Source organism: Herpailurus yagouaroundi, unplaced genomic scaffold, assembly GCF_014898765.1.
Source record: "Herpailurus yagouaroundi ecotype Mexico unplaced genomic scaffold, PumYag 163, whole genome shotgun sequence".
Lineage (NCBI taxonomy): Eukaryota > Metazoa > Chordata > Mammalia > Carnivora > Felidae > Herpailurus > Herpailurus yagouaroundi.
This window is the reverse complement of record NW_024412404.1, coordinates 58,343,376-58,371,199: the sequence shown is the minus strand read 5'-3', so window position 1 is coordinate 58,371,199 and position 27,824 is coordinate 58,343,376. Positions and strand designations below refer to the sequence as shown.

Below are 27,824 nucleotides of genomic sequence, written 5' to 3'. Positions count from 1 at the left end.
CTCTCTCTCTCTCTCTCTCTCTCTCCCCTTCTGTCTCTGCCCCTCCCCCACTGTCTCTCTCTCTTAAAATAAATAAATAAACATTAAAAAAAAAGATGAAGTCAAGAGCTCCCTATATCACAGGAAATTGAGATTCAAATCCCACCACCCGATGGAGTTGACCCACACCAGAAATTCTCACCCGGCCCACACGGTTCTGGTCCCAGCCACAGCCAGACATGCTGCCCAGCCCGCAAAGCTGAAGCTATAGTGAACGTGCACTCCCTGTCTCCTCCTGCTGGTACAGAGGAGGAAAGATGTGTGCTTGTGCCTTGGGACTTGGGATACCCGGAGACTATAGAAAAAGATGGAATCGCAGGCAGGAAGCACGTGCCTTAGTAACTGCATCCAGGACTGAATCTTCACATCCGAAGGATTTCTTGGGGCTAAGTACAGGGCCAAGGCCTCCGCAGAAATGCTGTCTGTATGAGTGTTTTCAGCACTGTTTCGGCTGCTGCAGTGCAGCCACTGCTAATCTCTCTTCTAGGGTTTCTGGGGTTACCTTTAAGGCTGCCCGGGAGGCACCCATAGTACCTATGACCAGAGCTCTCCCACTGTTATTTGTCATTATCTTTGGGTTCCACACAAGATTTTGTTTGGAGAGAAGGTTCGTTTGGAGAGAAGCTGGGGGGCGGGGGTGGGGGGGATAAAATGTGCCAACACTGCTTTAAAGAAAAGAACCATTGCTTTTGGAATCCTGGCATCCCACCTGAGTCTCAAGAAGGAGAGTGACACCCAAGGTCAAAGGCTGCACGGGGACCGGGCAGGTTTCCCGGAAGGAGATTTTTTTTTTTTTTTTTTGAACTGTAAGTAGAACGGTATAATGATATGTATCTTACCCGATTTCAGTATTATCAAGTCATGGCCATTTCTGTTTTGTTCCCATGCTCACTTCCCCGTTGCTACCCAGATTATTTTTGAAGCAAATCCTAGATATCAACATTGCATCTGTTAATATTTCTTTTTTTAAAATTTTTTTTAACATTTATTCATTTTTGAGAGACAGAGAGACAGAGCATGAGTGAGGAAGGGGCAGAGAGAGAAGGAGACGCAGAATCCGAAGCAGGCTCCAGGCTCCGAGCTGTCAGCACAGAGCCCGACGCGGGGCTCGAACTCACGAACTGCGAGATCATGACCTGAGCCGAAGTCGGATGCTCAACCGACTGAGCCACCCAGGGGCCCCTGCATCAGTTAATATTTCTGTTTGGATCTCCAAAAGGCAAGGACTGGGAAGGGAAATTTTGAAGCCTAACTCTTCCTTCCTTTTGCTCTCTCTCGGCCTCCCCGCAAAGGGATCAGCATTGCCGAAGGATTGCCTACGGTCTGTCAATGAGACCACCACAAACACCAGACTTATCGTCTGAAACTCAGTGCCCGTGAGACTCACTGGTCTATTGTTAAGGTGCTCCCAGAGATTCTGGTTCAGCAGGTCAGGGAAGGGGAGGCTCAAGAATGTGCATGTTAGCAAGCATGTTCTGGGCGGAGACGCTTTCCAAACCACACTGCGAGAAACTCTGAAGCAAAGTTTGGCGGCGAGGGTCACTGGTAATCTCCAAAAGTGAGGTTCCCTCTCCCTATTTACTGACTTGCTTATGTTCCAATAATCGCGACACATGTGACATGTGACCCTCGGCCAGTGAGACAGAAAGGGAAGTCAGCTGGGCTTATGGAGACACTGTCCTGAGTCTTCAGAGAAGACACAAGATGGTGTATCTCCCACCCAGATGTCCCCCTGCCTCTTGACGTGGTCTCGAGGGCTCATGCTTGGTGTTGCCGCAGGCAGCTTGAAACGATGACCAGGAGGACATCAGCCAACAGACCACATGTGGGTAGAAGGGGAGATGAAATGAGCTAATGAATTACTCGACCTTAACAGTGCCCTGCCTCTGGACTCCCTGCGGGTGAGGGGATGGACCTATTATGGCCGAGGTTTTCTTGTATCGGGCCATCTGTTACTTGCATCCTGAAAAGCATCCTGACGGAACGATCAACTTCAGTGATGTTGAGAAGTGCTCATTGGGTGAGAAAATACCAAACCTAAGGCTGCAGAGAGGGATGGCAAGCCACAATAAAGCAAATGAAAGACCATTTGCCAAGGGAGCCTTCTGGACTACAAAAGGCAAATTGGTGCCTAGGAAACACCCCTGCCCTGTCCACTAAAGAAGGCTTGGCTACCTGTTTGCAGTTTCCTTTAATATTCTGTTGTGGCAACGGTATTTTGCTGTGGCTGAGAAGTGACAAGCCACACGAACATGGGGAGCCAGGCTGGAAACCTGTGCCCAAACTTGCCCGACACAAAAATACCTGCAAACTAATAAAATATTCCCTGAGCATCTGCAATCACTGTCCCGGGTGTCCACGGGGGGAACAAAACCGTATAAGGCAGGACCCTGCCTGGAAAGACAGGCTCAAGCTGGAGAGGCAAGAAGCAGGAGCGTGGAACCAGGAACACCAACCAACCCCAGGGGTAACTGGCATTTGTGCCTGAAGAAGGAGAGGGTACAGTGCGTATACTAGAAGTCATTTTTTACGGGCACCTGGCTGGTTCAGTGGGAAGAGCATACAACTCTTGAGCTCGGTTGGGGTTGTGAGTTCAAGCCCCACGTGGGGTGTAGAGGTTACGTCAGTAAACACAACTGAAGTTATTTGAGTAGGTTGAAAGGAACTTCCATTCTATCCCAAGACTTGCTTCTGCCCCACTGGACCAAGGGCCCCTCCCTGGACTGCCAATGCCACAATCGGATACACGGAGAAATCTGGGAAATAAGGCCGGACACTAGAAATATGCAGGGCTGGCTGGTTAACCGATGGGGAGTACGTGATATCTCCCTGGACAAAGAACACACTCGCTCTTTGCTGGGGGTGTGGGTCTAAATGGAAGTTCATGTATCTGGCTTGTTGGCAGGCACCCGAATAGGAGCTCAGGAACACTGAGCCCCTGAATGTTGTCCTCATGGAATAACAGGGCCTCTGGTCGGGGCACCTACGTGTAGCCAGACGTTGTAAACTTGGATACACTCAAGGAGTTTCGTTCAGCCCATCAAAATCACTTATCGAGTACCTGCTATGTTGGGGCCCTGTGCAAGGTCTCTGTGCTCACTCCTAAGGTCAGACGAGGGAATGGCTACTACACGATAGGGGCAAAAAGGGAATATTTCGTCAGCCCTGCAAGAGGTCCGGGGAGATTTTCCAGAAGAGGGAATACTTAAGGTGAGTTGTAGAGTATAAAAAGGTGTTACCGTATTAAGATTACTCCTCTTGGGATATTTTAATAGTCATGCACTTAAAGCATATAACGAAAGAAACGTAATTAGCACACCAAACCTCTAACTTCCCAGAGATTCCCCGGGACAGAACAAAATGATACAAGGAAATACAAATGGAGCAGTAGAAAGACAAACAGTAAGTAGATAGTGATATGAGCGGTCTATAGATAAGGTAAGTCTTCAAGGTGGTACGTCACTAAATGACATTGCTGAAATGTTGAGCTAAGAAAAGAAGGAAAGGGGGCAGGAGAAGAAACATAGAATGCTCCAGGTAGTGAGCATGAAACCTATTCTTGAATCTGCCGAGGAACATTTTGTGATAACGAAGTCTACGATTAGCTCATTCAACAAAGATTTCTTGAGCACCTTCAATGGGTTAGGTCCTCCTAGGTGCTGGCAGACAGGCGTGGACAGAAGTGACAAACCCCCTGCCTCGCGGAGAATACCTTCGGGATCCGGGCTGGTGGCCACCTACATCAATTGCCAAACGAAAGGCAAAGATGATTAGGGCCTTGAGCTGTTTCTGTCTTCTAATGCCTGTGTGCTGTCTCTTGAACCAGAGTGTGGTCGGCTTGCGGGCAGAAAACCTAGTCTCCCCCAGTGCTGCCCCTGCACGGGCTTCGTCCCTGCTGTGCTGACTGTCGGCCCAGGGCTCATCCCTGCCACCTTTCCCCTCAACTGGCAGAAGGGTCCCCTCCCCCAGGACCAGCCTCCCTCAGCCTTTCCAGCTAGGACCTCACGGCACCTTAACGTCCTTCTTCTGCAGCAAGACAGATCTCAAGGCTTCCCCCAGCCACCAGAGACCCAACCCAAAAAAGCACGCTCACCTAACAGGTGATCCCCTCAGCTGCCAGCTGGGAAAGGTGGCAAAGATACCCCCCACATGACGGCTTGCTCTCCGCCTTCCCCACTCCACAATCAGATAAAGGAAACCAAAAAGGCAACTGAAAAACTTTTTTAAAACTATAGTACTCGTTAACATTTGCGAGCATTTTGCTACCCAGCTGGCACTCTGCTAAGTGGCTTTTGTCTCTTCTCTCGTTTAATGCTCCTATGAGCCTTTGTGGCTATTGTCCTCAGCTGACAAAGGAGAAAACGGACCTGGGGGTCTCTATCCCAGCTGGCGTCCAGCAGAACAATGTTCACACACAGGCTGTGTGTTTGTGAACCCAAACCCCTAACCAGTCCACACTGACCAAGAGCTGAGCTTCAAGTTATTTAAAAAAAAATTTTTGGGGGGGGAGCGCCTGGGTGGCGCAGTCGGTTAAGCGTCCGAGTTCAGCCAGGTCACGATCTCGCGGTCCGTGAGTTCGAGCCCCATGTCGGGCTCTGGGCTGATGGCTCCGAGCCTGGAGCCTGTTTCCGATTCTGTGTCTCCCTCTCTCCCAGCCCCTCCCCCGTTCATGCTCTGTCTCTCTCTGTCCCAAAAATAAATAGACGTTGAAAAAAAAAATTAAAAAAAAAATTTTTTTTTAAATTTATTTTTGAGACAGAGACAGAGTGCGACCAGGGGAGGGGCAGAGAGAGAGAGGAAGACACAGAATCTGAAGCAGGTTCCAGGCACAGAGCCCCATGTGGGGCTTGAACCCACGAACCGTGAGATCATGACCTGAGCCAAAGTCGGAGGCTCAACCAACTGAGCCACCCAGCCAGGCGCCCCTGAGTTACTTGTATATGCTCTGAACCTGTCAGCTGAAAATATGCCATGAGGAACCCAGGACCAGTGCCCGGCTCTGTCATGTGAGTTCAGCCATCATGCTAATAGAATAAGAGGTACTTCATAGTGAACTCTGAGGAAGTTCTGTCGTTGTTATTTGTTTGTCAGTTTTTTCTGGAAGGAATCACAGCTCTGGGCTTCTCAGAGAAGTCCTCGCATTCCACAAAGGGCTGTCCAAGCGGCGAGGTACATTCCTGAACTGCAACCCATCAAAACTGAGCTGTATGGGCGGAGAGAAATATTTGTAAGGCAGAATTCAGGCTTTCAAAAAATTCAGCCATTACCTCCGCCCATGCTAAAATGAAATGTCAGCCTGAACTCAGAAGACGTGCAGGAAATGTATGGGGCAGCTTTCCACAGGACTCCTTGACCTCGTCGAGAATTTCTAGACATTTTCCTTGAGTGCACGCAAAACCCACGTCGCCAGAACTTGTGCTCAGCTCGGCCCGCATTTGAACTTGGCCTCGTCCTAATTTTGTGTGAGTCACTGACCAAATGGGAAGGAGAGCTTTGCCTGCTGGACTGTCTTCCTGGACAGAAAAGTAATCTTCTTCAGGAGTCAGAGTCCAGTATCGGTGTGATATCGGCATAATGGTTAAAAAATAAGACATTTGATGAACAGCTGTGGTGTTGTGAGGGCCCGGAGGGCTGGGAGTGAGGGGTGGTTACAGGGTGCGGTTCAGTCTACACAGATGTCTCATTTCCCCCCCAGACAACATCAGCATCTGCAGCCCGAGTCTCTGATTGGTCTCTATACTCCTTAGACCAGCTCAAAGGTTCTCAAACTTTGCCACACAATCGAATCACCTGGGGAACTCTCAAAGTGCCCTGTGCCCCAGCCACACCCCTATATCGATTAAATCAGAAACTCTGGGAGCCCCACCCAAGCATCAATATTTTTTACAGCTCTCTAGGAGATTTCTGTGCGCAGCCAAGGTTGAAGCCAGTGCCCTAGATCCTTGCCACTCACAGGGTGGCCCGTGAACTTAGCAGCGTCTTGAGCTCTGATGTGTGAATAAGTCACCCAACACCTTGTATGATGCTGATTCTGACTCAGCAGGCCTGGGGTAGGACCTGAGAGTTTCTGCCTGTCCAACAGGCTCCTGGGTGATGCTGAGGCTGTGAGTTTAGGGAGCCACATTGGGAAGAGCACAGCCCTAGAGCAATGGCTCTCTGGGACCAGCCTTGCCCACTGGGGGACATTTGGCAGTTAGCTGGGGACATTTTCGATCGTCTGACTTGGAAGATGTTTCTGGCGTCTAGTACTGCTTAAACATCCTACCGGGTGCAGGACGGCCCTCCACAACAACTACCCAGGCCCCGACGTCGATGGTGCCGAGGATAAGAGTCCCTGCCCCCCATCTCCTAGCACAGGACCTCTATGTAGGAGGCCCTCGGCTGGAGGGAGGGAATAAAGGCACGAGCGAATGGCTTATCGCCACCGTGATTTTGTTGTTTAGTGGAACTAACCTCGTCAACAGATAGCTTTCGAGGGATGTAGACACACCATCTACCCGCTGGACAAGATACAAGCGATCTACAAACATCCATCGAGGGCCTACTATGCGCAGCCTACTGTGCTAAAAAAAGTAAGACCAGGCCCACACCTTGCTGCTCGCTCTTAAAAGTGCCAGCCCCGAGCAAGCACTTCCCACTCACTATCCCGCTGAATCCTTGAGAGGTAGGGGCTAACTTTATAACCATTTTATAGATGAGGAAACTGAGGTTTCAAGTGATTCAGCAACCCGACTGAGTCTCTGAGTCCCTGTCCCAAATAAGTGCCAGATTTGAACCCAGGTCTGTCTGGCTCAGACACCCACGCTCTTCCGTAAAGGATGAACTCCTATATGAGAAACTGTAATCTATTTGTCCCGGTCTTAAAATCGTGGTCAGGTTACAGAAAAGACTGTTGATGCTTGGGTAGGGGGTAGGAGGGAGGGACTCCTGCAGAGCTGGAGGGTTGAGAGAGCTTCACAAGCCCCACATTTGGTCTTGAACAGGAAAGTGGTCCCGAGAGGGCTGATGAGGAGGGGGAGGGGGAGGCAGAGGGTCACCCTGGGGACAAGGGCTTGTGATTCTGCTCAGCATCTCTGAGCCGTGCTGAAGTTCCTGCCTCAAACCTGTAAAGTCTGCATCTGCCTCTGATTATATTTACACCTTTCTCCACATTTTTATGTCAAACGAGAAGAGATTTAGAAGGGAAGGCACAGAATATCCCTCACTGGACTTGGCCGATGGCTTTTCAGAACTGGGGGAAGGAGTGGAAAAGTGTCACCACCTCCCCCCGTCGGGTCAGTTAGAGCTCCCAACCCCAGAACGTGAGGGGGGCTCCTGAAAAGCAAAACGTGCCCCCCATGGGGGGCCATCTGGACCCAATAATTACTCTCCGCCGAAGATAAAATAGGAACCAAATAAGAGGTATAAACATCAACTCAACACGGAGCCTGGTGGTTTCTACCAGACAAGCTTCCCATCTTCATGCAAAAACAAAACTAAACCCTGCAATGATCGTTAAGAGGGTTTTACCTCCCAAGACCTCACGGCCCAACTGTTTGTAAAGAAAACTTGTAGAGAAACCACTCTGAGGGTTTTCTAGTAAACTGCTCACACAGACACAGTCAGCGAGAAGGAGACGGAGCTCAAGTTTCGACAGAGCTTCCTCTAGAACTCTCGCCCAAGACTGCCCTCCCCATCAGCATCCGCACGCTCCCCAAGTCGTGGCCAATTAGAGAATCCGTGAGCGTTCCTCCAGCTCGCGTTGCGCAGCGGGTTTTCTGCAATCTGCCTGCAAATGCCACCGGCCACAAGCGAAGGAAAAGCCAGAGCCAGCAGGACACAGAGGCTGCGACGTAACTCGTTTTTGCAAGTAAAAGCTAAAGTAAGCTGGCATATGTGGTTTTCTCAGACGTGATCCAAGGACAAGATCACTTCCCACCACTTCCACCCCTCTGCAGAAAACAATCTGGAACATCCGTTGGTACCAGGCTCACCTGGGTGGCTTGCTGCACTTGGCAGAGTCAATGCTTGCTCACTCCAGTGCCAGGGGTTGCAAAGAGCATGGTCTTGAGGCCAGAAGAACCGTATTCAAAACAAGTCGGACCAGTGGCCCCCTGACAAGCTGTGTGCCCTTAGGGAAGTCACACACCTTCTCTGGGTCTTAAGCGTCTCGACTGTAAAACGAGGGAGCTGAAGGTCCGGCAGTCCTTCCGGTTGCGATATTTCGTGACTATGAATCTCTGAGCCAGGCGTGAGGCGGTACCCGTCTCAAGGCTGAGCATCCCTGCTGCCCAGAGGAGCTGGCTTCCCAGGTGGCCCGGAAAGGCCGTCTGGCCTAGAGCTGAGGCCTCACGCCCAGGCTTGGTACGCCCCGCCCTCCCACCCCGCCCCCAAAGTCTCGTTTTCTGCCAACTCTGGCCATGCATGTTCAAACACCAGGTGCTCGGTCACTTGCCAGGAAGGGTCTCCTCCTGCAGCCATTGTGCTATGATGTCTGGCAGTTAGGCAAGGACAGACAACTTTCAGCCCCGCCCCTTCCTCTAGGAGGTTTGGGATGGGCCAGCAGCTCAAAACGATGCGTTCTGCTGGTGTAGCCCCAGCGGGGCTCACCCACACAGGCGCTCCCTCCCTCCCGCAAATGTTAGGTTTCAGCTACTTTACAGCCACTCTTGGCAAGAGGTTAACCCCAAAGCCCTAGTTCCCCAAGGAAAAGAATGCATTCCGCATGTGAGCTGAATGGCCTGACCTTGCGTCAAATCTAATGTTGCAACATTGAAGCCACCCCGGTGGGGAGGCTGGTGGCTGAGAGAGGAGAAGAATCTTTAGAGGGTAGTGGTCTAAAGAATCCAAGGCAGATACAAATGAACTGCAGCACATCTCTGCTAGTTCGTGTGTCAATGAACCCGTGTTGCCAAGTAACCTGCCTTAGTAATAGTGTTATCACCGGGCACTGGGTGGCTTAGTCAGTTAAACGTCCGACTTCGGCTCAGGTCCTGATCTCATGGGTTTGTGGCTTCCAGTCCCGCATCAGGCTCTGCACTGACAGCTCAGAGCCTAGAGCCTGCTTGGGATTCTCTGTCTCCCTATTTCTCTGCCCCTCCGCCACAGCACGCTCGCTCTCCCTTTCTCTCTCTCAAAAATACACACTTAAAATATAATAGTATTACAGTCATTCAAATTATGATGGAAATAATAATGATAGTAATAATAAAAACAATTACCCCTGATATTTAAGTGCTTACTGTGTGCCAGGCAGGAACTCTGCTAAGCTCTTTACATATTTTATTTTCATGTAATCTCTGTAATATCTCCATGTGGGAGGCCCTAGCGTCATACACACTTTACAGGCAAGGAAACTGAGGCTCAGTGTGGCTAAGCAAATTGCTTTGAGGCTAAGAGTCTAATGTCAGAGCCCAAAGTGAGACCCAGCATCTGCCTCTAAGTCCCGTCTGACCCGATTTTCCAGGACAGGAAGCCTCCAACTCACCTGATAGCCAGTTGGGTTGAATTATTCAGCAAGCACTTATGGAGTGCCCACTGTGTGCCATGCCGAGTATCAGGTGCTGAATAACCAAGAGCCTCGTCTGCGAGGCTCACATTCCCAAAGAAACAAGATCGTGACTTACTCTCTCGGCCACAGGCCAAGACTCCCCCCCTCTCTCGAGACGACCACCAAGCACGTATCTGAGCAAGCACCCCTAAACAGAGAATTCAGAATCATAACCCAACTCCTGATCCCGTGCTGGAGGAGGGACGAGGTACAGACCCCTGGAAAGCACTAGTGATGAGACAGGAGCTGGTGAACAACCTGATCCCTCCGGAGTGGGTGAGCACTGAGCTAAGAGTCAATAAATGGCTGCGCTACTCACCTGCAGCCGGTCAACCCAACTACCAATTTACCCCAGCCCTCTTTCCAGTGGCAGAGCCTGTGTGCGGAGACTTTGGCTTCCCTTCTAAGCACCCGGCCTGGGTGCACGTTTGTGGGGTGACTGCTGAGCCGCTTGTGGGGGGTGGAGCTGCCTGCGGGGTTCCTTGCAGCTCAGGGACCTTGTTCATGGGCTCTCTAGGAGCCGACAGGCCCCAGCTCTATACTAGTCATAGCCACCAGCTATTGAAAGCTGGCTTGGTGCAGAGTACTCTGTGTCTTGCTTCCTGCAATCCCCATTTAAATGCCCCTTTAAGTCCCAGGAGACATCGGTGACCCCATTTACCTGTGAAGAAGCCAAGGCTGGAGTAGTCACAGGACCAACCATCTGGGCCCTGAGAGTAAAGATCTGCATTTGAACTCAGGTGGCCTAACGTGCCCCCTCCCTCTGGTCTGATTTCATTTTCAGCCTCACTTCTGGCCCCTCCTCCTCTGGCCCTCCAGGCTGGCCTGGGGCAGCCTCAGGGGCCCTGCTCTCCTCCTTCCCCAGGATGGTGGGGGTGGGGGGGTCCTGGCCTGAGAACTCACCGCTGACCCACGTCCGCCAGGCACAGTGGCTCACCTGACCCGCTCCCAGGGCATAGAGGCACCCCTCCCCTGAGGTTTCTATTCCCAACCACCCTCTGCCCACTTTGCAAAAGGAAAGGCCATTAAAAGTATCAGTACCCAGACGGGTGCCAGCGCCTTCCCTGGAAACAGAAACACTTTCACAGTCAGTGTCTGAATCAGCAGGCTGCTAAAATATTTAACGCCGGGGCGACTTAACAGGCCCTGTGCAGAAAGGGGAGGCCGAGGGGCGGTTGGCTGGGGCTGCTGCCCCCGCACACCCACGGGAAGCCTCCCCTACCTGCCACTTTCTCAGGACGAGGACGATGCAGAGACACAAAAGCAAGACCCATCTCTGCCCTGAGCCCATTTCTGCTCCTTCACGGGTGTGGCCAGTGGGGCTGGGTGGGCAGGGAGGGTTCTAGGTTAAGTGCCACTGTTTAGCCCGGGTTACCTGAGGCCCCCTCATCAGGCTGCGGCGTGAGTCACACTGGCCAAGCCGAGGCCTCTGGCTGGCCCAGCGGCAAACCTCCTTGGCTCAGGGGCTAGAGACGCCTTCTGCTGATCAGTGTTGCCGGGCGGTTGCGTGTGGCTATGCCCGAGTCTCCACTCTGCAGACAGGGCCGCCTGGCTTTCCCACTTGCAGAGCCCAGGGCAGCAAGAAGGAAACTAACGCTCACTCACCACCACCAGGCGCCCCGCCACCGGGCAGGGCTTCACGCACAGAACCTCGCGGAATCCACACCGGCTCTCATGGTGACAATCTCTTCCGTGTACAGGAAGAAAGTATGTTTTAAAGTTGGGCCGCCCCACCCAGAAGCCACTAGCCCCACTTGGCTCCTCCCAGCTTCAATTTTCAGTAAGCAAAGTTGAGTACAATTCACCGTTCGGTTCCTCAGTGGCCCTGAACCACGTTGCCCTGAAACTGACCCTCGATTTTCAGGTGACCTCATTCCAGGTGCTCAGTAGCCACCTGTGGCTAGCGTCCACCATCCCGGACAGCAGAGACAGAGGACCCTTCCATCATTGTAGAAAGTTCTTGTGGACAGCGCCGACGTAGAGAGGAACTTCTCCCAGATCCCACCTGGCCACTAAGTGAACGATTCGGGATCTAAGCTCATGCATGGAAAACTTTCCAGAAAAGAGGTTCTGGTCCCAGCTTCGGGTCTCATTAGCTCTCTGACCTTGAGCAAGCCGTGTCATCTGTCTGAGCCTCCACTTCCTCCTCTGCGACAGGCGTCTACAAACAGCACCTACTGAGGGTTGAGCTGTCAGAGAAAGAAGATGCTGGACGCGAAGGTACTTTGGCCCAGAGGGAGGAATAAGTGAGAGGAGACTCATACTGAGTTCTTGTTTGGGGTCAGACACTTCAAACAGAGTGGCTCATGCAATCCTAACAATGCAGGGAGTGCTATGTGCTCCTGTTTTACAGGGGAGTGAACAGGTTCAGAGGATGCTGCCCCCAAGGTCAGAGAGCTAGAACTTGAGCTGGACCTTGAGGTCTGTCCACTTTGAGGCCTGTGCTTGTCCACGCTAGAACAGAGAGAACTCTTCTCTCCCAGACCTAGAAGCAGATTTTGGGGGTGGCTGGCATTGCCAGGAAACACAGCCCCCCTCCCCTGGGGAAGGGTCCTTGGCTCAGTTCAGGCATGGGGGGGGGGGGTGGAATGTGCCATCAGAGGCCAGCAGGGCCCAGAATCTGGTACCAGCACTCTGCCAGTTAGCTTCTTCTCCCTTCCCTGTTTTGAGCCCTCGGGTTCCCTTCCAGCAACAATCAGCCAGAGTCTAAAATGTCCATTTCTTGGGCCGCCTGAGCGGCTCAGTCGGTTAAGCGTCCAACTCTTGATTGCGGCTCAGGTCGTGATCTCACGGTTTGTGAGATCGAGCCCCGAGCCAGGCTCTGCGCTGACAGCGTGGAGCCTGCTTGGGATTATCTGTCTCCCTTTCTCTCTGCTCCTTCCCTGCTCCTGCTTTCTCACCCTCCCTCTTTCTCTCTCTCTCTCTCATTCTGTCAAAATAAATAAACATAAAATAAATAAATAAATAAAATATCCGTTTCTCCATCCCTGCGGCATCCAGGTCCGTGCAGTGGGGCTTCTGCCCATGGCAGTAATGAGAGGTTCCAGGAAGAGCAGCCAGGCCACTGTGGACACACTCATTTGGAAAATCACCGCCCAGCCCCGAAATTGACCCTGGTTTTTCAAGCGGCGGTGAGCGGCTCTTCCCCGTCTTGGGTCCAGGTGCCGCATGACAGAGGCCACCCGGCAGAGGGGCTCAGAAACCCAGAACAGCCAGAGGCCGAGGCAGCAGAGCCAGCCCGCTGTGGCCGAGGAGGCTCCCCTGTGGGCGCCCCACAAGCCAGCTTTCCGAAGCGACCTGGCGTTTCTCCAAAGCTTCACCTCCAGGAAAATGCATTTTAATTACGGAACACAAAGGCTTCACAATAGAAAGGCTACATTGTAAAAGGTCCTGGGACTTTTATATGTGATGGCTCACAATGACTGAAGTTGTGGATGCTACTATAAATGCACGTCATTTGTAGAGTCCTCAGATCCTATGGACCTTTGAACCACGCACCAAGCCCCCCGTGAGCCAAGTGGTGTCAGATACGATAGACGCGGAGGGCGTAGACAGGCCGGACAGCTGGAAACCACTCTTCTCCAGTGTCAGACTCCCTGGGGCCGTCACTACCGCACATATTGTGGAATTCCACACAGCGTGTCACTATTCCACGAAATGTGACCGTGGTCACATTTTCCTTTTGCTTAATTGCCGGGATGCTTTTGAATAAATACATAGAAAATTATAATCGCGGTTCCCGTTTTCATTACCATTATTTATTTATTATGTGGTATCTTACCATATACGAGGCGTCATACCAGATGTTTTAGAAACATTTTTTTTTAAGACACGTTCTAATTTTATCCTAACTCCAACCCTAACAGAAAAGTGTTTTTTGTGTTGTTTGGCGCCCCCCCCCCAGGGGATAGGTATGAGAAGATCGAAAAGTTAAGCAGTGCATCCAAGGCCACACAGCCAGTAAGAGGCCGCTGGGATGTGAATGGGCGTGTCTCGCTCTACTGTCTCCTGTTTGGGAAGAGCGTAGCTCCAAGTAAGAGGAGTGCCAGAGCAAGTCTGTAACAGCCCGACCCTTCTCAAAAGGAAGTTTAAAATAACAGAACCAAAGTAACACAAACCCGAACCCAGAAGGATCTCAGCAGAGAGAGAGGGATCTGTTGTCCTGGCTTTATCTCCTAAGAGAACTATGCTCGAATTCTTTCTCTCTCTCTCTCTCTCTCTCTTCCTTAATTTACACAGCTGCAGCCATCCTCAAAACCTTATTCTTAAACTCGAAAACACGGTGTCACAGCTGGTAATTTTAGAAGGAGGAGGAGGAGAGAGAAGGAAGAAAGGGAGACCAAGTGGGAAGCAAGGGTGGGAGGAAGGGTAAAAACCAGCTCCAAGCCCACGGTCAGGCCAGCTAGGACTTCCTCGGCACAATGCCAGCCGTCTCCCTCCCTTCCCCCTCCTGACCTCCCTCAACTTTTCAACCCGACTGCCCTTTGCGGGCTAGCCTAGGTTTGCTCTAGGACCCTGAGCATCTGGGAATCATTTAATTCTCTCAACACACACTAATAATTGGAAATGATAGCTTTCCAACTGTTTCCCCCAAATGGAAAAGAAAAAGACCCTTGTAAATAAATATTCAGCAAAAAGCAAGCTTGGTGATATCCAAGATGTTTTTGGATTTAGTTTTCCGAGCTGGGTAGAGTTGGATTTAGTCTTCCAGAACTACATACCTGGCCATCAGCGGTATGTCATCAAAATGCCAGATTCTTGATTTCCCAGCCACGAGGAAGAGAGTCAGATGTGTACAAAGTTGAAATCAAATGGAAGCACCTTGTGTAGAGTAATCTAAAGACGAAGTGAGGCTGTCTGTGGGCCCCACACTCTCCCACAGGCAGAGACCACACAAGGGTAGGAATCAACTCCTGCTTCTCGGAACCGGGTGCCCACGGACCCCTCAGGCGTGGGGTGATGGCAAAGCCACAGGATACCCAAAGCACACCCACCCGCAGTGCCCATATGGCTTCAAAATGTGGGAAATAAAGCGATAACCATACCTGTGCTCCTGACATCTACGTACGTATGGGGGTGGGGTATCAAACCATCCTGTCACTGAGACAGAAAAGAGACATTTCTAAGACACTGAACCTGATCACGGTATCGCTCTTTTCAAGTCTACAGAATCTTCAAAATTCAATCCATTCAACAGAAGCACGTCACCCGATGACCAACGAGAGTAGAAAATTTGGTTTTGATTTGCCTCGCTCTTACCGTAGCAACTTGAAACGTTAGATTTTTTAAATTGGAATACAATACAGCATGGTACACGGTGAAAGGTACTCATAAGGTTTGGCAATCACATACCGTCCCCAAGACATCCAAGTTGAAGCAGAGCCCTGTGGGCTACACACTAGGGGTGAGAAAGAATTCACTCTGTTCAGGCATTAAGATATTTCAGCAGACAAAGAATTCCGTACTAGAAAAGAAAGATAGCCAGGTTGGAACGTCAACTTTAGGAGAACAGTCTGCATGGGAAGAAACGGGGGCCGTTCAGTTCACTGCACGAGGAAAGGCCACCCCACAGAGAAAGGTAACAGGGAACCTGACAGCCACTGAGCACCAGAATGTACCAGTATGTCACTGGAATCTGTGATTTCGGCCCTCACAGCAACTCCACGAGGCAGGCACTCTTGTCCTCCTCATTCTACAGATGGGAAAAGTGAGTTTATGTACGTAACTAAGGGGCAGAGCTGGGGTGTGAATCTGGGGCCCCTGCTCCAAACTTGATCACCACCCCAGTTCCTGGTAGCGTCTGCTGTAGTGTGGCCACCCCACTTGCCCCAGACTGCCACTGAATGTCACCTTTGCGTGCCACACCTGCTCTGCCTGGGGTGTGCGCCCCCTGGCCTTGGCGGAACTTTCTCTGAGGCTTGCCCAGATCCACAGCATGGCTCCCTGGTGGCAAAAGGATTCACCAGAGGCACTGAGCCTCCTCCTCAAGGCAAAGAAGTGTTTCTAACGTTTGTATTAAAATTGTAGGAATGGGGGTGGGGCAGGTGGCTTAGTCGATTGAGCGTCTGACTCTTGATTTCGGCTCAGGTTGTGATCTCGCAGCTTGTGGGTTCAAGCCCCATGGGGGGCTCTGCCCTGCCGGTGCAGAACCTACTTGGGACTCTCTCTCCCTCTCTCTGCCCTTTCCCTACACACACACTCTCTCTCTGTTTCTCAAAATGAATACATCACCTTTTAAAAAACCTCGTAGGGGAGCACCTGGGTGGCTCAGTGGGTTAAGCAACCAACTTCGGCTCAGGTCATGATCTCGCAGTTTGTGAGTTCAAGCCCTGCGTCGGGCTCTGTGCTGACAGCTCAGAGCCTGGAGCCTACTTCAGATTCTGTGTGTCCCCCTCTTTCTACCCCTGCCCTGCTCACGCTCTGTGTCTCTCTGTCTCTCAATAATAAACATTAAAAAAAAATTAAAAAAAAAAATAAAAAAATAAAAAACCTCCTAGGAACGAGGTTGCTGGGCAGAGACATGTGGGCGTTTGGGGTCCCCGTGGGAATTTTTGGACTTCTGGATCATTGTCGACAGGTGTCAGAGCTCTGGGAGGGGCTGTGGGCTGTGTCCAGTAGGACAGCATGTGGCCGTTGAACGCTTGGAATGTGGCTGGTCCAAATTGTGTGTTGTGGCACTAAAATACACACCAGTTTTCAAAGACTTAGTATGAAAATGAGAATGCAGACCATCAAATTAATCATCTTTGTATCAATCACATGTTAAAATGATAATATTTGTGATATATTAGGTTAAACAAACTATATTAGTGAAACCCATGGTACCTGGTTCTTTTTAGTTTTGGATGCGGCTAGTAGAAAATTTAAGATTACATCTGTGGCCTGTGTCCTATTTCTGTTGGAAAGAGCTGGTCTCTATCTTCCGGAGACCTCTGATGGTTCTGCTAAGCTTAAGTTGGAGTCTGTCATAAACTATTTGCTCAGATGTTGTTGTTCTCGATTCCCCGTTGGGGGGGGGGCACGAGGTCACCCCACCTGGCAGGATGGAGGTGAGGGCCCATCAGAATTCTTTCTGGAAACCCTCAGCCAATGAAATAGGGATAGGCCTTTTCCCCAAGAACCCAAAGTACAGGAAAACCAGCCCTCCTCCTCATTTCCTTCAAGGACAAGGACAAGGCAGGTTCTGGAGCCAAATGATCTAAACAGAAATAGACTGTGAGCCACACATGCAAGCCAAGAATGCAAAGGCCACATATGTAATTTTAAAAGTTTTGGTAGCCACATTAGAAATAGGAAAAAGAAATACATGAAAGAAAATTTAATAATAATAACCCAATACATCAAAAATATTATCTTAATATATATCAACATAAAAATCATTAATGATGTATTTTGGTTTTTTTTCACATGAAACCTTCAACATCCGGTATGTATTTTGATTTTTTTAATGCTTATTTATTTTTTAGAAAGAGAGAGAGGGAGAGAGAGAGTGCACGAGCAGGGAAGGGGCAGGCAGAGAGAGGGAGACAACGAATCCAAAGCAGGCTCTAGGCTCTGAGCTGTCAGCACAGAGCCTGATGCTCAGAGCCTGATGTGGGGCTCGAACTCACGGACTGCGAGATCATGATCTGCACTGAAGTCGGATGCTTAACCGACTGAACCACTCAGGTGCCCACCAGTTCGTATTTTACACTCACAGCACATCACCATTCCCATGTGACAAACGGCTGTCAAATCAGATGCTACACCTCCAAGAGATTCTAAAAGTCTACCACCCGTCAGACCCTCCATCAGAGCAAAGGGAACAGAAACACTGTTCTCACCTAAATGTCATTGCTCAATAAACTGTGATAAAGTCATACAACTTTAGCCACTAAGATATGTTTGCAGCGTTTTGATGGCAGGGACAAAACACTACAAAATGTTTAACAAGAAAAAACGGGATAAAAATACGCAAAATAAGGGGCACCTGGGTGGCTCAGCCAATTAAGTGTCCGACTTTGGTTCAGGTCATGATCTCACGGTTTGTGAGTTCGAGCCCCTCGTCGGGTTCTGTGCTGACAGCCCTGAGCCTGGACCCTACTTTGGACTCTGTGTCTCCCTCTCTCTCTCTCTCTCTTCCCCTCCCCGGCTCACACTCTGTCTGTCTCTCTCTCTCTCAAAAATAAATAAACATTTAAAAAAATACACAAAATAATAAGTAACAGTGATCTTTAAGGGGTGTGGTTGTGGAGCTATCTCTTATTCTTCATGCTTTTCTAATATTAATTTAGAAATTATGATTTTAAATGTTTCAATGATCATAACAACGAACCATAAATATTTCTTGAGCTACCATATGTCTGGCCGTAAGTTCTCCAAGAAGGTGATGAAACCTCCAGGGACATGGAGAAGGGTGCTAATATATCATTTGTGGGGAGGGAGAGGATTTTCCTACTTAGATATTTCTCCTACACTTTAACTGGGAGTGTCAAAAATACACACAGGCCAGGACTGGGGCGGGGGTGGGGGGTTACGTGCTACGTCAGCAGCAGAGACAAGTGCCCAGTGCAGATGACACTTACATCTGCCCAGGGCAGCACGTGCCTGCTTCTCGCCGGCCCAGCGTTCTAAGAGGTGCCCTTGTGGGGCAGGGAAGGCAGCTGGGTGTCGGCAGAAGTGCTCAGACTCGAAAAACAGGTGATTGTGCATTCTTTCCGTATGTGTGAAATATGAATCAAATCATTTATAAAATGCTTGCAGCTGTTTGGGAGGACACGCTGGGCTGCCACAGGTACTAATTTAAAGTCCACCCTGCTACACACACACACACACACACACACACACACACACACACACACAGCACCAGAACAGCCAAACGTTCCAGGATGGTCAATTTCCCCGGAAGGGTGAAACTTCTGAGCAGTAGGTTTTCTACAACCGCAGGTGGCATTTCACGGAGGAAAGAGCCGGCAGGGGCATGTCCCACAAGTGTGAGGGTCCAGGATTCACAGTGACCCCTTCATTTGCCCCCTAATCTCGAGATCTCTATGGAGTATGACTGGGGTTGGTGAGTAGACATTCCAGCCTCAGAGATTAAATCAGCGTTGAACCCATCTGCCTCAAAAGGCAATAAGCCAGATGAGTGGTTGTCTAGGGCTGGGGTTGGGGGGTGGCGTGTGATGTCTAAGCGGTGCAGGGTTTCTTTGGCGGAGGGGATGACAATGTTCTATGATTGACTGGTGTGATGGTTGCACAACTCTGTGAATTAACTAAAAGCCACCGAATCGCACAGTTCAAATGAGCGAATGTGCATTACATCTCAATAACGCTGTTGTTGTTGTTGTTGTTTTTAAGGTACTAAACTCAGATGTGAAATTCACTCCATCCTGTTCATAGCAATGGAGCCCTCAGTCATCTTGGGCACTGTTTCACCTGTATAAGGAATGGGAAAGGCTGTTTGCTTCTTTCTTATATAAGGACTCGTGTGTCAGCAGATCTCTCCTCTGCAAAACACCCAATGTGTCTGCCAAAGCAAGGCCTCTTGGTTCTCCAAAGGCTGATACCTTTTTACTGACCTTTCTGCTCCTCCCACACTTCTGGCCTCGTCTGAAACGACGTTGCCCGGGACGTTTGGAGCCTCCTTCTCGGGAACTGAAAGTAAGGTGGATGGATCGGGCCTGGGGCTCTTTCTGGGATAAGGTAGAGAAAGCAATCGATGGTAAGAAGGGTATCTGTCTCCACATCCTACTGAAAAAGTCCATTTCCCAATTAAAGCTGTGAATGGTACTACCCCCAAATCCTAGACAAAAATCACCTTCCGGGAAGTCAACGGCTTGGAGATGCTTTGGGATCATTTGGGTCTCTCTGTATAAATAAATCCAGATTCAAAAGCAAATGTATCTGGGCTCCAGGAAAACATATGATTGACTCCAACCTCTGACCCAAGAGCGTGCTGCTAGCCAGTAAACATTTCACGCTCTTCAGACAGTTTTCATTAAGCGAATGGAAGGTCACGTACCGGGAATGGGACACTGGGAAAAAACAGCCCCCTGCTTCCACCATTTTGCTCACATTTTTGAAAATCGCTGCACGTCCAGAGGTGGCAAGCGAGTAAACTTAAACAGTTAAGTATGGACAACTTAGCTTTTTAAAAAAACCACCCGTCTGTTTCACTGACTCTTAAAAACCCGGGGTGGGAATCGCTCCCGAAGCTGGCCCCATGTTCCCCTGGGAGTTTGTCCTCGTCTGTACCTTTCAGCGTGGAGCGCTCCCGGGGCCTGGTTTTGCAGCTGCGGGTCCCGAGGTCCCTCAGGCTCTGGAGGTGAGGAGACTTGTAGCTTCCCGCCCCCAGCAGCGATGGGGGACTCAGGGCCCGGCCACTCCTCAGCCTGCTGGTGCACAGACGGGCTGTCCGGGCTGTCCTCCGTGCCCGGGGCCCCATCAGAGCAGCCCGGGGCCCCGCCGGTTCCTGGCAGCGGTGGCCCAGGAGCAGCACCCGAGAGCATCCTTGGAGCACCTGTCTCGGGCGGGTCACCAGACACACGTGCCCTGGTCTCGGCTGTGCTCAGAGTGACGTCACCCTCTGCTTCCCCAGCAGCTCCTGCCACGGCGCTGGGCTCCAGGGGAGTGGCTGATGCTTCTCCAGCCTGTGGCTCTGGGGCATTTTGCGTTTCTGAGATCCCGGCACCACCCCCATGCCTCTGCTCACCCCCAAGCGCGTCGGGGGGCCAGGGTGCGCCGATGGCCTCGGCCGCAATCTCCCCACGGGGAGAAGATGCTCCCGGGGCCCAGGTGAACACGGGCATGCCACTTGGACCCCCTGTGTGAGCAAAGCCCCAGGCACCGTCATCCTCTCCGGGTTGACTGTCGCCGGTGGCCGCTTCTTGGTGGTACAATCCAGGAGGAATTCTGTCTTCTGGAGCTGAGGCCCCTCCTCCGTGGCTCTGGGGAACCACCTGGAAGTCAGCAGCCTTTTCCACGGGCGTGTGCGGTACGGCTCCCGGAGAGGAGACACCCGAAGCTAATTCCCTCTGGGCCCCGCCCTGCTGTGAGTGGGCCTGGCCCCCAAGCCCCGGCTCGGCCTCCCCAGCCCCCTCTGGCTTCTCACTGTCCTCCACCATCTGTGGGACGCCAGCCATTTCCTTCCCCACGCTGGCACCGGGCAGGTTCTGCTCTGCGGCTGGTGCCGCCAGACCCCGCAGCTTTCCTGGAGCGGGGTCCTGGGGGACCAGGCGGGGGACCTCAGCCTCCGTAGGCAGCTCTCGTTTCTTTTCCCTTGTGCCCACCCCGAGTCCAGCAGGAAGGGCGGGGAGAGGGGCGATGACCGCTCCTTGAGTCCCGTCTGGAGGCCTCTCTGGGTGTGGCCCTGCGAGGTCCTCACCCCGCACACTCCCCTCAGCTCCTGCCTTTTCTCCCGCTGTACTCTGGGGCCGATCGGCGGTCAGGGCTCTGAGCACAGACTTCTCAAAGATCTTGGTGATGTGCTCCCTGAAGTCAGGGAGCCCAGCGATCATGCCGGTGTGCTTGGGGCTTGTATCCATGCCACCTGACACGCCCCTCCTTGGATCCTTGGAAGGTTCTACCATCTTCTCCCCGCTGCCTTCCGTCTCCTTTGCATCACCTGCCGCGCTTCCCTCACTGGCAGGGCGTGGTGGCATCTCCCCGGGCTTGGTGCCTGCACCGGGCGCTCTTGCCCCCTCCTCCCCTGTCACCTGCTTACTCTCGGTCAGGAGCGGCATCCTGTCCAGGTAGGGGACGGAGCCCGCAGGTCCCTCAAAGTTTCCGGCTTTGGGGCTTCCGCTGCCGGCTTGCACCGCAGAGATTTCGCCACCTGCTCCTGGTTGTGAGAGCGAGGCCAGCAAGCCGGCAGAAATCTTCCTGGGGGTAGCATCCTCCAAGGCGAGTGGAGACTCTTCTACGGCACAAGGTTCTGCCCCCTTCCCAGCAGCACCATCAATATCCAGGTAGGGAGTGCCGGGCGCAGCCTCTTCTGGTGGCCCCGGTGGCAGGGGTTTCTTTGGGCTGCGGACAGCCTGGGCTGCAGAAATATCCACCTTGCTCCCGGGAATGGCACCCAGGTCTCTGGCTGCGAGCAAGGCATCCCGGGAGCTGGCCGAAAGCTGTTCTGCTCGGCAGGGCTCGGAGAGGGCAAAGGTAGAGGCTTCCTTCCCAGGGGAGGCGCACTGCTCAGTCTGAAGGCAGCCGCCCCACACAGCAGCTTCCGCTGGCCCCTCCAGAGCCCGCTGGACCCCCAGGTCTCCCTCCTCAGCGTGCCCACCGGCCTCAGCAGCCCCACCATCCGCACCTTGATCCTGAGCCGCGGGGAACCTTCCAAGAAGTCGTTGGGCCTCCGCATCCAAGGTTATGGGGAGCTCCATTCCCTTCGGTGGGGCCGGTGCTGGTTGCTGCCTGCCCGCCCGGGTTTCACCATTCGCCTCTCTGTCCGGGGCATCCTGGGTGGGTGTGACTCCAAGGGCGGCCGGCGGCCCGTGAGCTGCATCCAGGAGAGCTACTGAGTCAGGCCAACAAGGTGGGGTGTCCGCTGTGTTCCCACTTGCCTGCTCCGTCTCACCCAACCCCCGGAGCGGGGGCTGAGCGTCCGCGGCTTCTGAAGCTCCTGCATCACTGAGACATGCTTCTTCATGCTGACTGCTGGCTTTCAACACACCTGCCGGCTCCTGCTGGGACTTGTTCAGCCCCTGTTCGGCACAGCAATTCTCCCTTCCGCTCAAGAGACCCACAGGAGGCGAGTCCCCGGCGGGCAGACTGCCACCGCATGCTTCCTCTTGCTCACCCTGCCCTAGCACGGGCAACCCCCGTCCCGTTGGTGCTGATGACTCTGGCTGCTCGGTCACAGGACTTTCCGGAACCGTGTCCCTGGGAGCTGAACTTGGAGCATCACGCAGACCGTCTTTGGGGAGCGCACGTTGAAGCTCTGATCTGGAAGCCTGCTCCTCTGTTCCATACGGAGGCAAGCACGCATCCTCCGGAGGCCCCGCAGGTATTTGAGGAGCATCTGAGCCCACGTTCCTAAAACCTAGACCCCCTGGGTAAGTCTCCTTCTCACGTTCACCGTGCTGGGGCTTCTCCCTGAGCATGTCAAAGATGGATGCTTCTGGGTCTGATTGCAAGGGCTGGAGAGGGGTCTCAGAAGACACCCAGGGCCCCTCAGAAGCAGCTCCTTGTATCCGGGGGTCCCCCAGGCAGGGCGGCTCTCCCTGCCGACCTTGCTCCAGGCTGAGCATCGCGAGCCCAGAGTCCACTGCCAAATTCTCCCCCTCGGGGGGTGGCCCATCAGCATGGACTTCCTGACCAGCTGCCTCACGCCCCAGCCCACAAGGCTGGCCCGGGGATGTCAGCAAAGCCTCCCCGGCACAGCTGCCGGGCCTCGGCGCAGATGGGGGGCTCCTCATCTTTGTCTCCGAAGTGCTCTCCGCCTCCTGGGCTTTGGGGTTGACCTCTGCAGCAGGAGCTGACAGGAAATCTGATTTCTCAGATTCTAAAGCAGGAAGATAGTCCATTCTTTCCAACCCCCCCACGTCCTGAAGGGTGTCGGGACACTGGGTCTGCAACCCTGGCCCTGCCCAGACGGCTTCTTCGGGAAGAATGTGTTCACCAGTTCCGTCCGGCCCAGGGGGCAGGAGGAGATCCTTCCCAGGGAGCTTGCGCAGGGAGCCAGAGGCATGGACCGCGCGGGCTTCTCCCATCATCCCACAGGCCACCGAGCTCCCAGCTGCATCTTTTGATGGAGAGCCAGGCCTGTCGGGGTGCCCAGGACCCTCCTTCTGGAGGGGCTGTGCCGAGTCCGTGCCGGGATGCGCTCTGCTCTCCACGTCATGGCTTAGCTTCGAAACCTCGTCTTTTTCTACCTCTGGGTCGGGCTTGCGGCAGAAGGCCCCGGGTTGCTCTCCCCATGGGTTCTCAAGATCTCTACTGTCCAGTGGCTGTGTGACTTCTTCCTGTCCCCTAGAGTTGGCCCCAGGTGGTCTGCTCTCCTCCTCAGCCACTGCTGGGCTTTCAGGGGTCACGGCTTCATCCTTTGGCCCCAGTGACTTTCTGGCACTTTCATCTGATGCACTGGGTAGGGCGGGGGGCGGTACCTCTTGTTGGACTTCATGGTCCCTCGTTGAGAGCTCTCCCCTGTCCTCCGGGGGCACAGGGTCAGGACCCTCTCCAGGGCTCCCTTCTAGACCTTCTCCCTCATTTCTGAGATCTGATGTGTGCTTCTCCCGTCCCGTCAGCCCTTCGGCCAGATCTGTAAGAACTGGCATCGCAGTCCCGGAAACCATCTCTCTGGTCGACCAGCCGGGCTCTTCTGCAGCAGCCGAGGCCCCGGCAGCGGGCTGCAAAGTGGAGACTGAAGGTGGATGTGCATCCTCCGTCGGGGCCTGTGGGGAAGGCTCGGCGCTCACAAGCGAAGCCCCTGCGGGTCGGTTGCCTGCAGAAGCACAGACAGCTATACTGGGATCGCCTCCCATTCCCGCTGTCTCCAAGTGTCCCCAAGCACCGCTGGCATCCACGGTCTCCTTCCGAGAGTCCCCGGGCCCGGGTGCCAGCACAGGACTCGGTGAATCCCAGGGCAGCTCCGGGTGCTCCAGATGTGCTCCCATTTGCTGCTGGCAGCTTTCCCAGGAATTGGTGCCGGCCTCTCTGGCAGCCCCTGAGTTGTTCCCAGTGGGGCGGCAGGCCCCGAGGAGTCCCGAGTCATCAGCTAAAGCCTGAGGCAGTGCCTCCACTTGGCAGGTTTCTCTGTCTAAGGCTCTGGGCGCCGGATCTTGTGGAGTCGGGGTCTCGGGCTTTGTGGGGGGCTCTTCCAGGCCAGCTGAGCTCTCCCCGTCTGGTTGAGCTGCAGCTGGGGCCTTCGGGGCCGCTGGTATGGAAGCCGCCCCCTGCCTGGACTCTGCGAGGGGAAGGCCACCCGCCACCTCTTTCCCTTGGGACTCGGAGCCGCCAGGCTGGCCGTCTTCTCCACAAAGCTGTCCCTTCATCAGCTCTTGAGGAGGTGCTGCCGAAATTGCTGGCAACTGGTCAGTGCTCCTGGAGGAAGATAACTTATGTCCCTCTTCCTTCAGATGTCCCCCTCTGCCCTGGGCACTGGGGACGATGGCACCCACACTGCACTGAGTAGAACTGTCCCCTTCAGGGACAAACGCTGTTGGGACATCCCCATGGGCATTTGGGGAAGGTTCCTTCCTGGGGTGTTGAATTAGGGGCCAGTCTTCAGGTGCTGCTCCGGGGCTTGGCAGGCAACCTTCCGGGGGGCCCTCGGCAATGGGCGTGGAGGCTGGGGGGCACTCAAACTCCCAGGGCACTGGTGGCCAGAGCAGTGGAGAACCTTCTGGGCCTCTGGCTTCCTGTGGGCATTTGCTCGGCCCTGTCACTTCTGGGGACAGGAAGCACGGATCCAGGCTGGCGGTACCTTCAGAAGTGGGACAGGAGGTTCGGAGCCCAGCACTGCCAACAATGAAAACATTGGATGTTTCATTCATTCTCATGGATGTGAGGCCAGAGCCCCATCACAAGCAGAATCACCCCCACCCCCACCTTTTCTCCCACTAAAGACCACAAAGCACACCATCCCCGTGTAGCTCACTCCTCGCCACGAAGAGACCTCACTCCCCAGTCCTCCCCCTCCCATAACCATCACACAAGCCTTTGCTTTCTCCAAAAATCAATTCGGGGGCATCACACACATGCAGCTTGGAGCTTTCCGTGTTGCTCGGCTGTGAATAGGGAAATATGAAAACAAAATCCCAGTAGTCCAAAACGCAGGAGAATGAAAGTTTTTAATATGTATAAACCACAATGGAGGGTTTGAACCAGTTCCATGTAACTTACAAGGTCGGTCCTAAGTACATATGTGAACCCTTAGATGTTCAGGAAAAAGGCACAAGTGGGCAAAGCCATGCTTTGAAATAAAGAAGTATTCTTGGGTCACCTGGGTGGCTCAGTCGGTGAAGCCTCTGACTCTTCAATTTGGCTCAGGTCATGATCTTGTGGTCTGTGAGTTTAAGCCCTGAGTCGGGCTCCATGCTGACAGCACAGAGCCCGCTTTTGGGATTCTCAATCTCTCCCTCTCTCTCTGCCCCTCTCCCCCACTTGCACTCTAAATAAATTAATACATACATAAATACATAAACTTAAAAAAAGAGAGATAAAGGGTTATTCTTGATAAAGGTTGACTTGATTCTTTAAAAAAAAATTTTTTTTTAACGTTTGTTTATTTTTGACAGAGACAGAGACAGAATGTGACCGGGTTAGGGGCAGAGAGAGAGCGAGACACAGAATCTGAAGCAGGCTCCAGGCTCCGAGCTGTCAGCACAGAGCCCGACGTGGGGCTCGAACTCATGAGCTGTGAGATCATGACCTGAGCCGAAGTCAGATGCTCAACCGACTGAGCCACCCAGGCGCCCCAAAAAAGTTGACTCGATTCTTAAATTCAACATGCGGTACTGTGAGGGGCATAATCCAAACATCAAGTCTGCTTAGGTCTGCAGTTTCTGCCTGTGACCTATATATAAAACTAAAAGCTGAATTACCTTCATACCCATATCTGTCCTAACTTGAACTTACTTTGCTGGACAGCATGTGAACCCTGCAGGCAACTTGGGGGAACGTGGCTAAGAATGACGGATTTGCTGTAGGTATCCAGCTATCGGGTTACTGTAAATTAGTTCATCACCTGCCATATCTGGACTGGGCTTTTCAATTCTACGTGGTTTTTCTTAAGCACATTTAAAAATGTTTTTAAATAATACATGGCCAATACAAAATTTTGAAAATGTAGGAAAAATGTCTCCCACATGCTTGCCACTTGGAGTGTTCTGACGAATTTCCTTTTCTTCCTACACAAGTTTTTAAAGGATGCAGTTTTGTTATTCTGACATAGCTGTGATTCTATGTACTTGTTATGATCACATACCTTTCACTGCCAAGAGAAATTGCTCAAGACAAAGTTAATAGAAGTATGGTTTTTCCAGGGCTTTTACCATGTTTTTAAAAATTATTATAGGGAGAAAGATCTAGGGAATGGTTTTGTAAGTGTTATATATATATACACATTCATGTATTCATACACCCACAGTGCTTTGCTTTTTTTAAAAATGTTTATTTTATTTTATTGAGAGAGAGAGAGAGAGAGAGAGAGAGAGAGAGAGTAAATGCATGTGAGCAGGGGAGGGGAAGAGAGAGAAGGGGACAGAGGATCTGAAGTGGGCTCTGTGCTGACAGCAGAGAGCCTGACACGGGGCTCGAACTCACAAACTGTGAGATCATGACCTGAGCCAAAGTCAGAGGCTCTGAGCCACCCAGGCGCCCCTCACACACCCACAGTGTTTTGAATGTGACCAGAGGAAAGATTCTACTCTACATGCTCACTTCCAAAATTCCAGCTTTGCAATGCAAGGCAATGCATATACATTCATTTATCAGGGACACACACAGTGGCAAGGTGGAAAACATTCCTGTTAAAATTTAGAAATTGCAATGTGTCCTAAAATTTAGAAATTGCAAAATCCATATATAACCCCCAAGGTGACTGTATTTGGGGATAGGGTCACTAAGGTTAAATAAAGTCACACGAGCCAAGTCCTAATCCAACATGGGTGGTGTTCTTATCAGAAAAGGAAGAGACACCAGGAGTGCGTCACACAGACAAGAGGCCATGAGAGGTGACAAGTGCGTCACACAGACAAGAGGCCACGAGAGGACACAGCCAGGAGCCACCGTCTGCGGGCCGAGAAGAAAGGTCTCATCTGAAACCACCACCCCTACCCTTGCAATTCCAGCTCCTAGAACAGTGAGAAAATAAATTTCTTCTGCCAAAGCCCCTCAATCTGTGGCAGTGTAAGCCGACCAATACAACAGGCATATGGGTGTTTATCGTACTATCCTTGCCACATTTTGAGGTTTCCAATTTTCCCAGCTGAGAAGTTGGGAACATAATGTACGCTGCCCCCAGGAATAAAAACTTCTCCAAAAGGGAACCTGAATGTTTGTGTCCCCCCAGTTCATGTGTCGAAATCTGATCCCCAAGGTGATGGTATTGGGAGGTGGGGCCTTTGGGAGGTGACTTGGTCCTGATTCTGGAGCCCCCATGAATGGGATTAGTGGCCTTATGAACGAGTCCCCGGAGAGCTCCCTTGTCCCTTCGGTCTTGTGAGGACGCAGTGAAAAAACGTCCATCCGTGAACCAGGAAGCAGGCTCTCGGCAGACGGAATCTGTTGGCACCTTGATGTTGGGTATCCTGCCTCCAGAACTGTGATCAACCAATAC

The 27,824-nt window shown here is 52.3% G+C and overlaps 1 protein-coding gene and 1 long non-coding RNA gene across 14 annotated transcripts in view; one reads left to right on the top strand and one right to left on the bottom strand.

Moving 5' to 3' along the window:
- Positions 1 to 27,824, bottom strand: part of TACC2 (transforming acidic coiled-coil containing protein 2) — a 215,030-nt gene that overhangs the window by 129,437 nt on the left and 57,769 nt on the right. For 10 of the 12 annotated variants that reach the window (XM_040486647.1, XM_040486650.1, XM_040486655.1 and 7 more), the window contains 2 exons: positions 19,802 to 25,003; positions 19,114 to 19,239 (listed from right to left, as the gene is read on the bottom strand). In XM_040486647.1, coding sequence (XP_040342581.1) covers positions 19,114 to 19,239; positions 19,802 to 25,003 — 5,328 coding nt within the window. The remainder of the gene's footprint in view (positions 1 to 19,113; positions 19,240 to 19,801; positions 25,004 to 27,824) is intronic. The other 2 variants (XM_040486652.1, XM_040486658.1) reach the window with 1 other exon arrangement.
- LOC121037322 (uncharacterized) lies at positions 22,488 to 27,540 on the top strand. 2 transcript variants are annotated; one of them, XR_005793715.1, is made up of 3 exons: positions 22,488 to 22,599; positions 27,170 to 27,219; positions 27,257 to 27,407. It is a non-coding gene; the product is annotated as an uncharacterized LOC121037322 (long non-coding RNA). The 2 variants fall into 2 exon arrangements; XR_005793714.1 differs by lacking the exon at positions 22,488 to 22,599 and having other exon boundaries at positions 27,049 to 27,219; positions 27,257 to 27,540.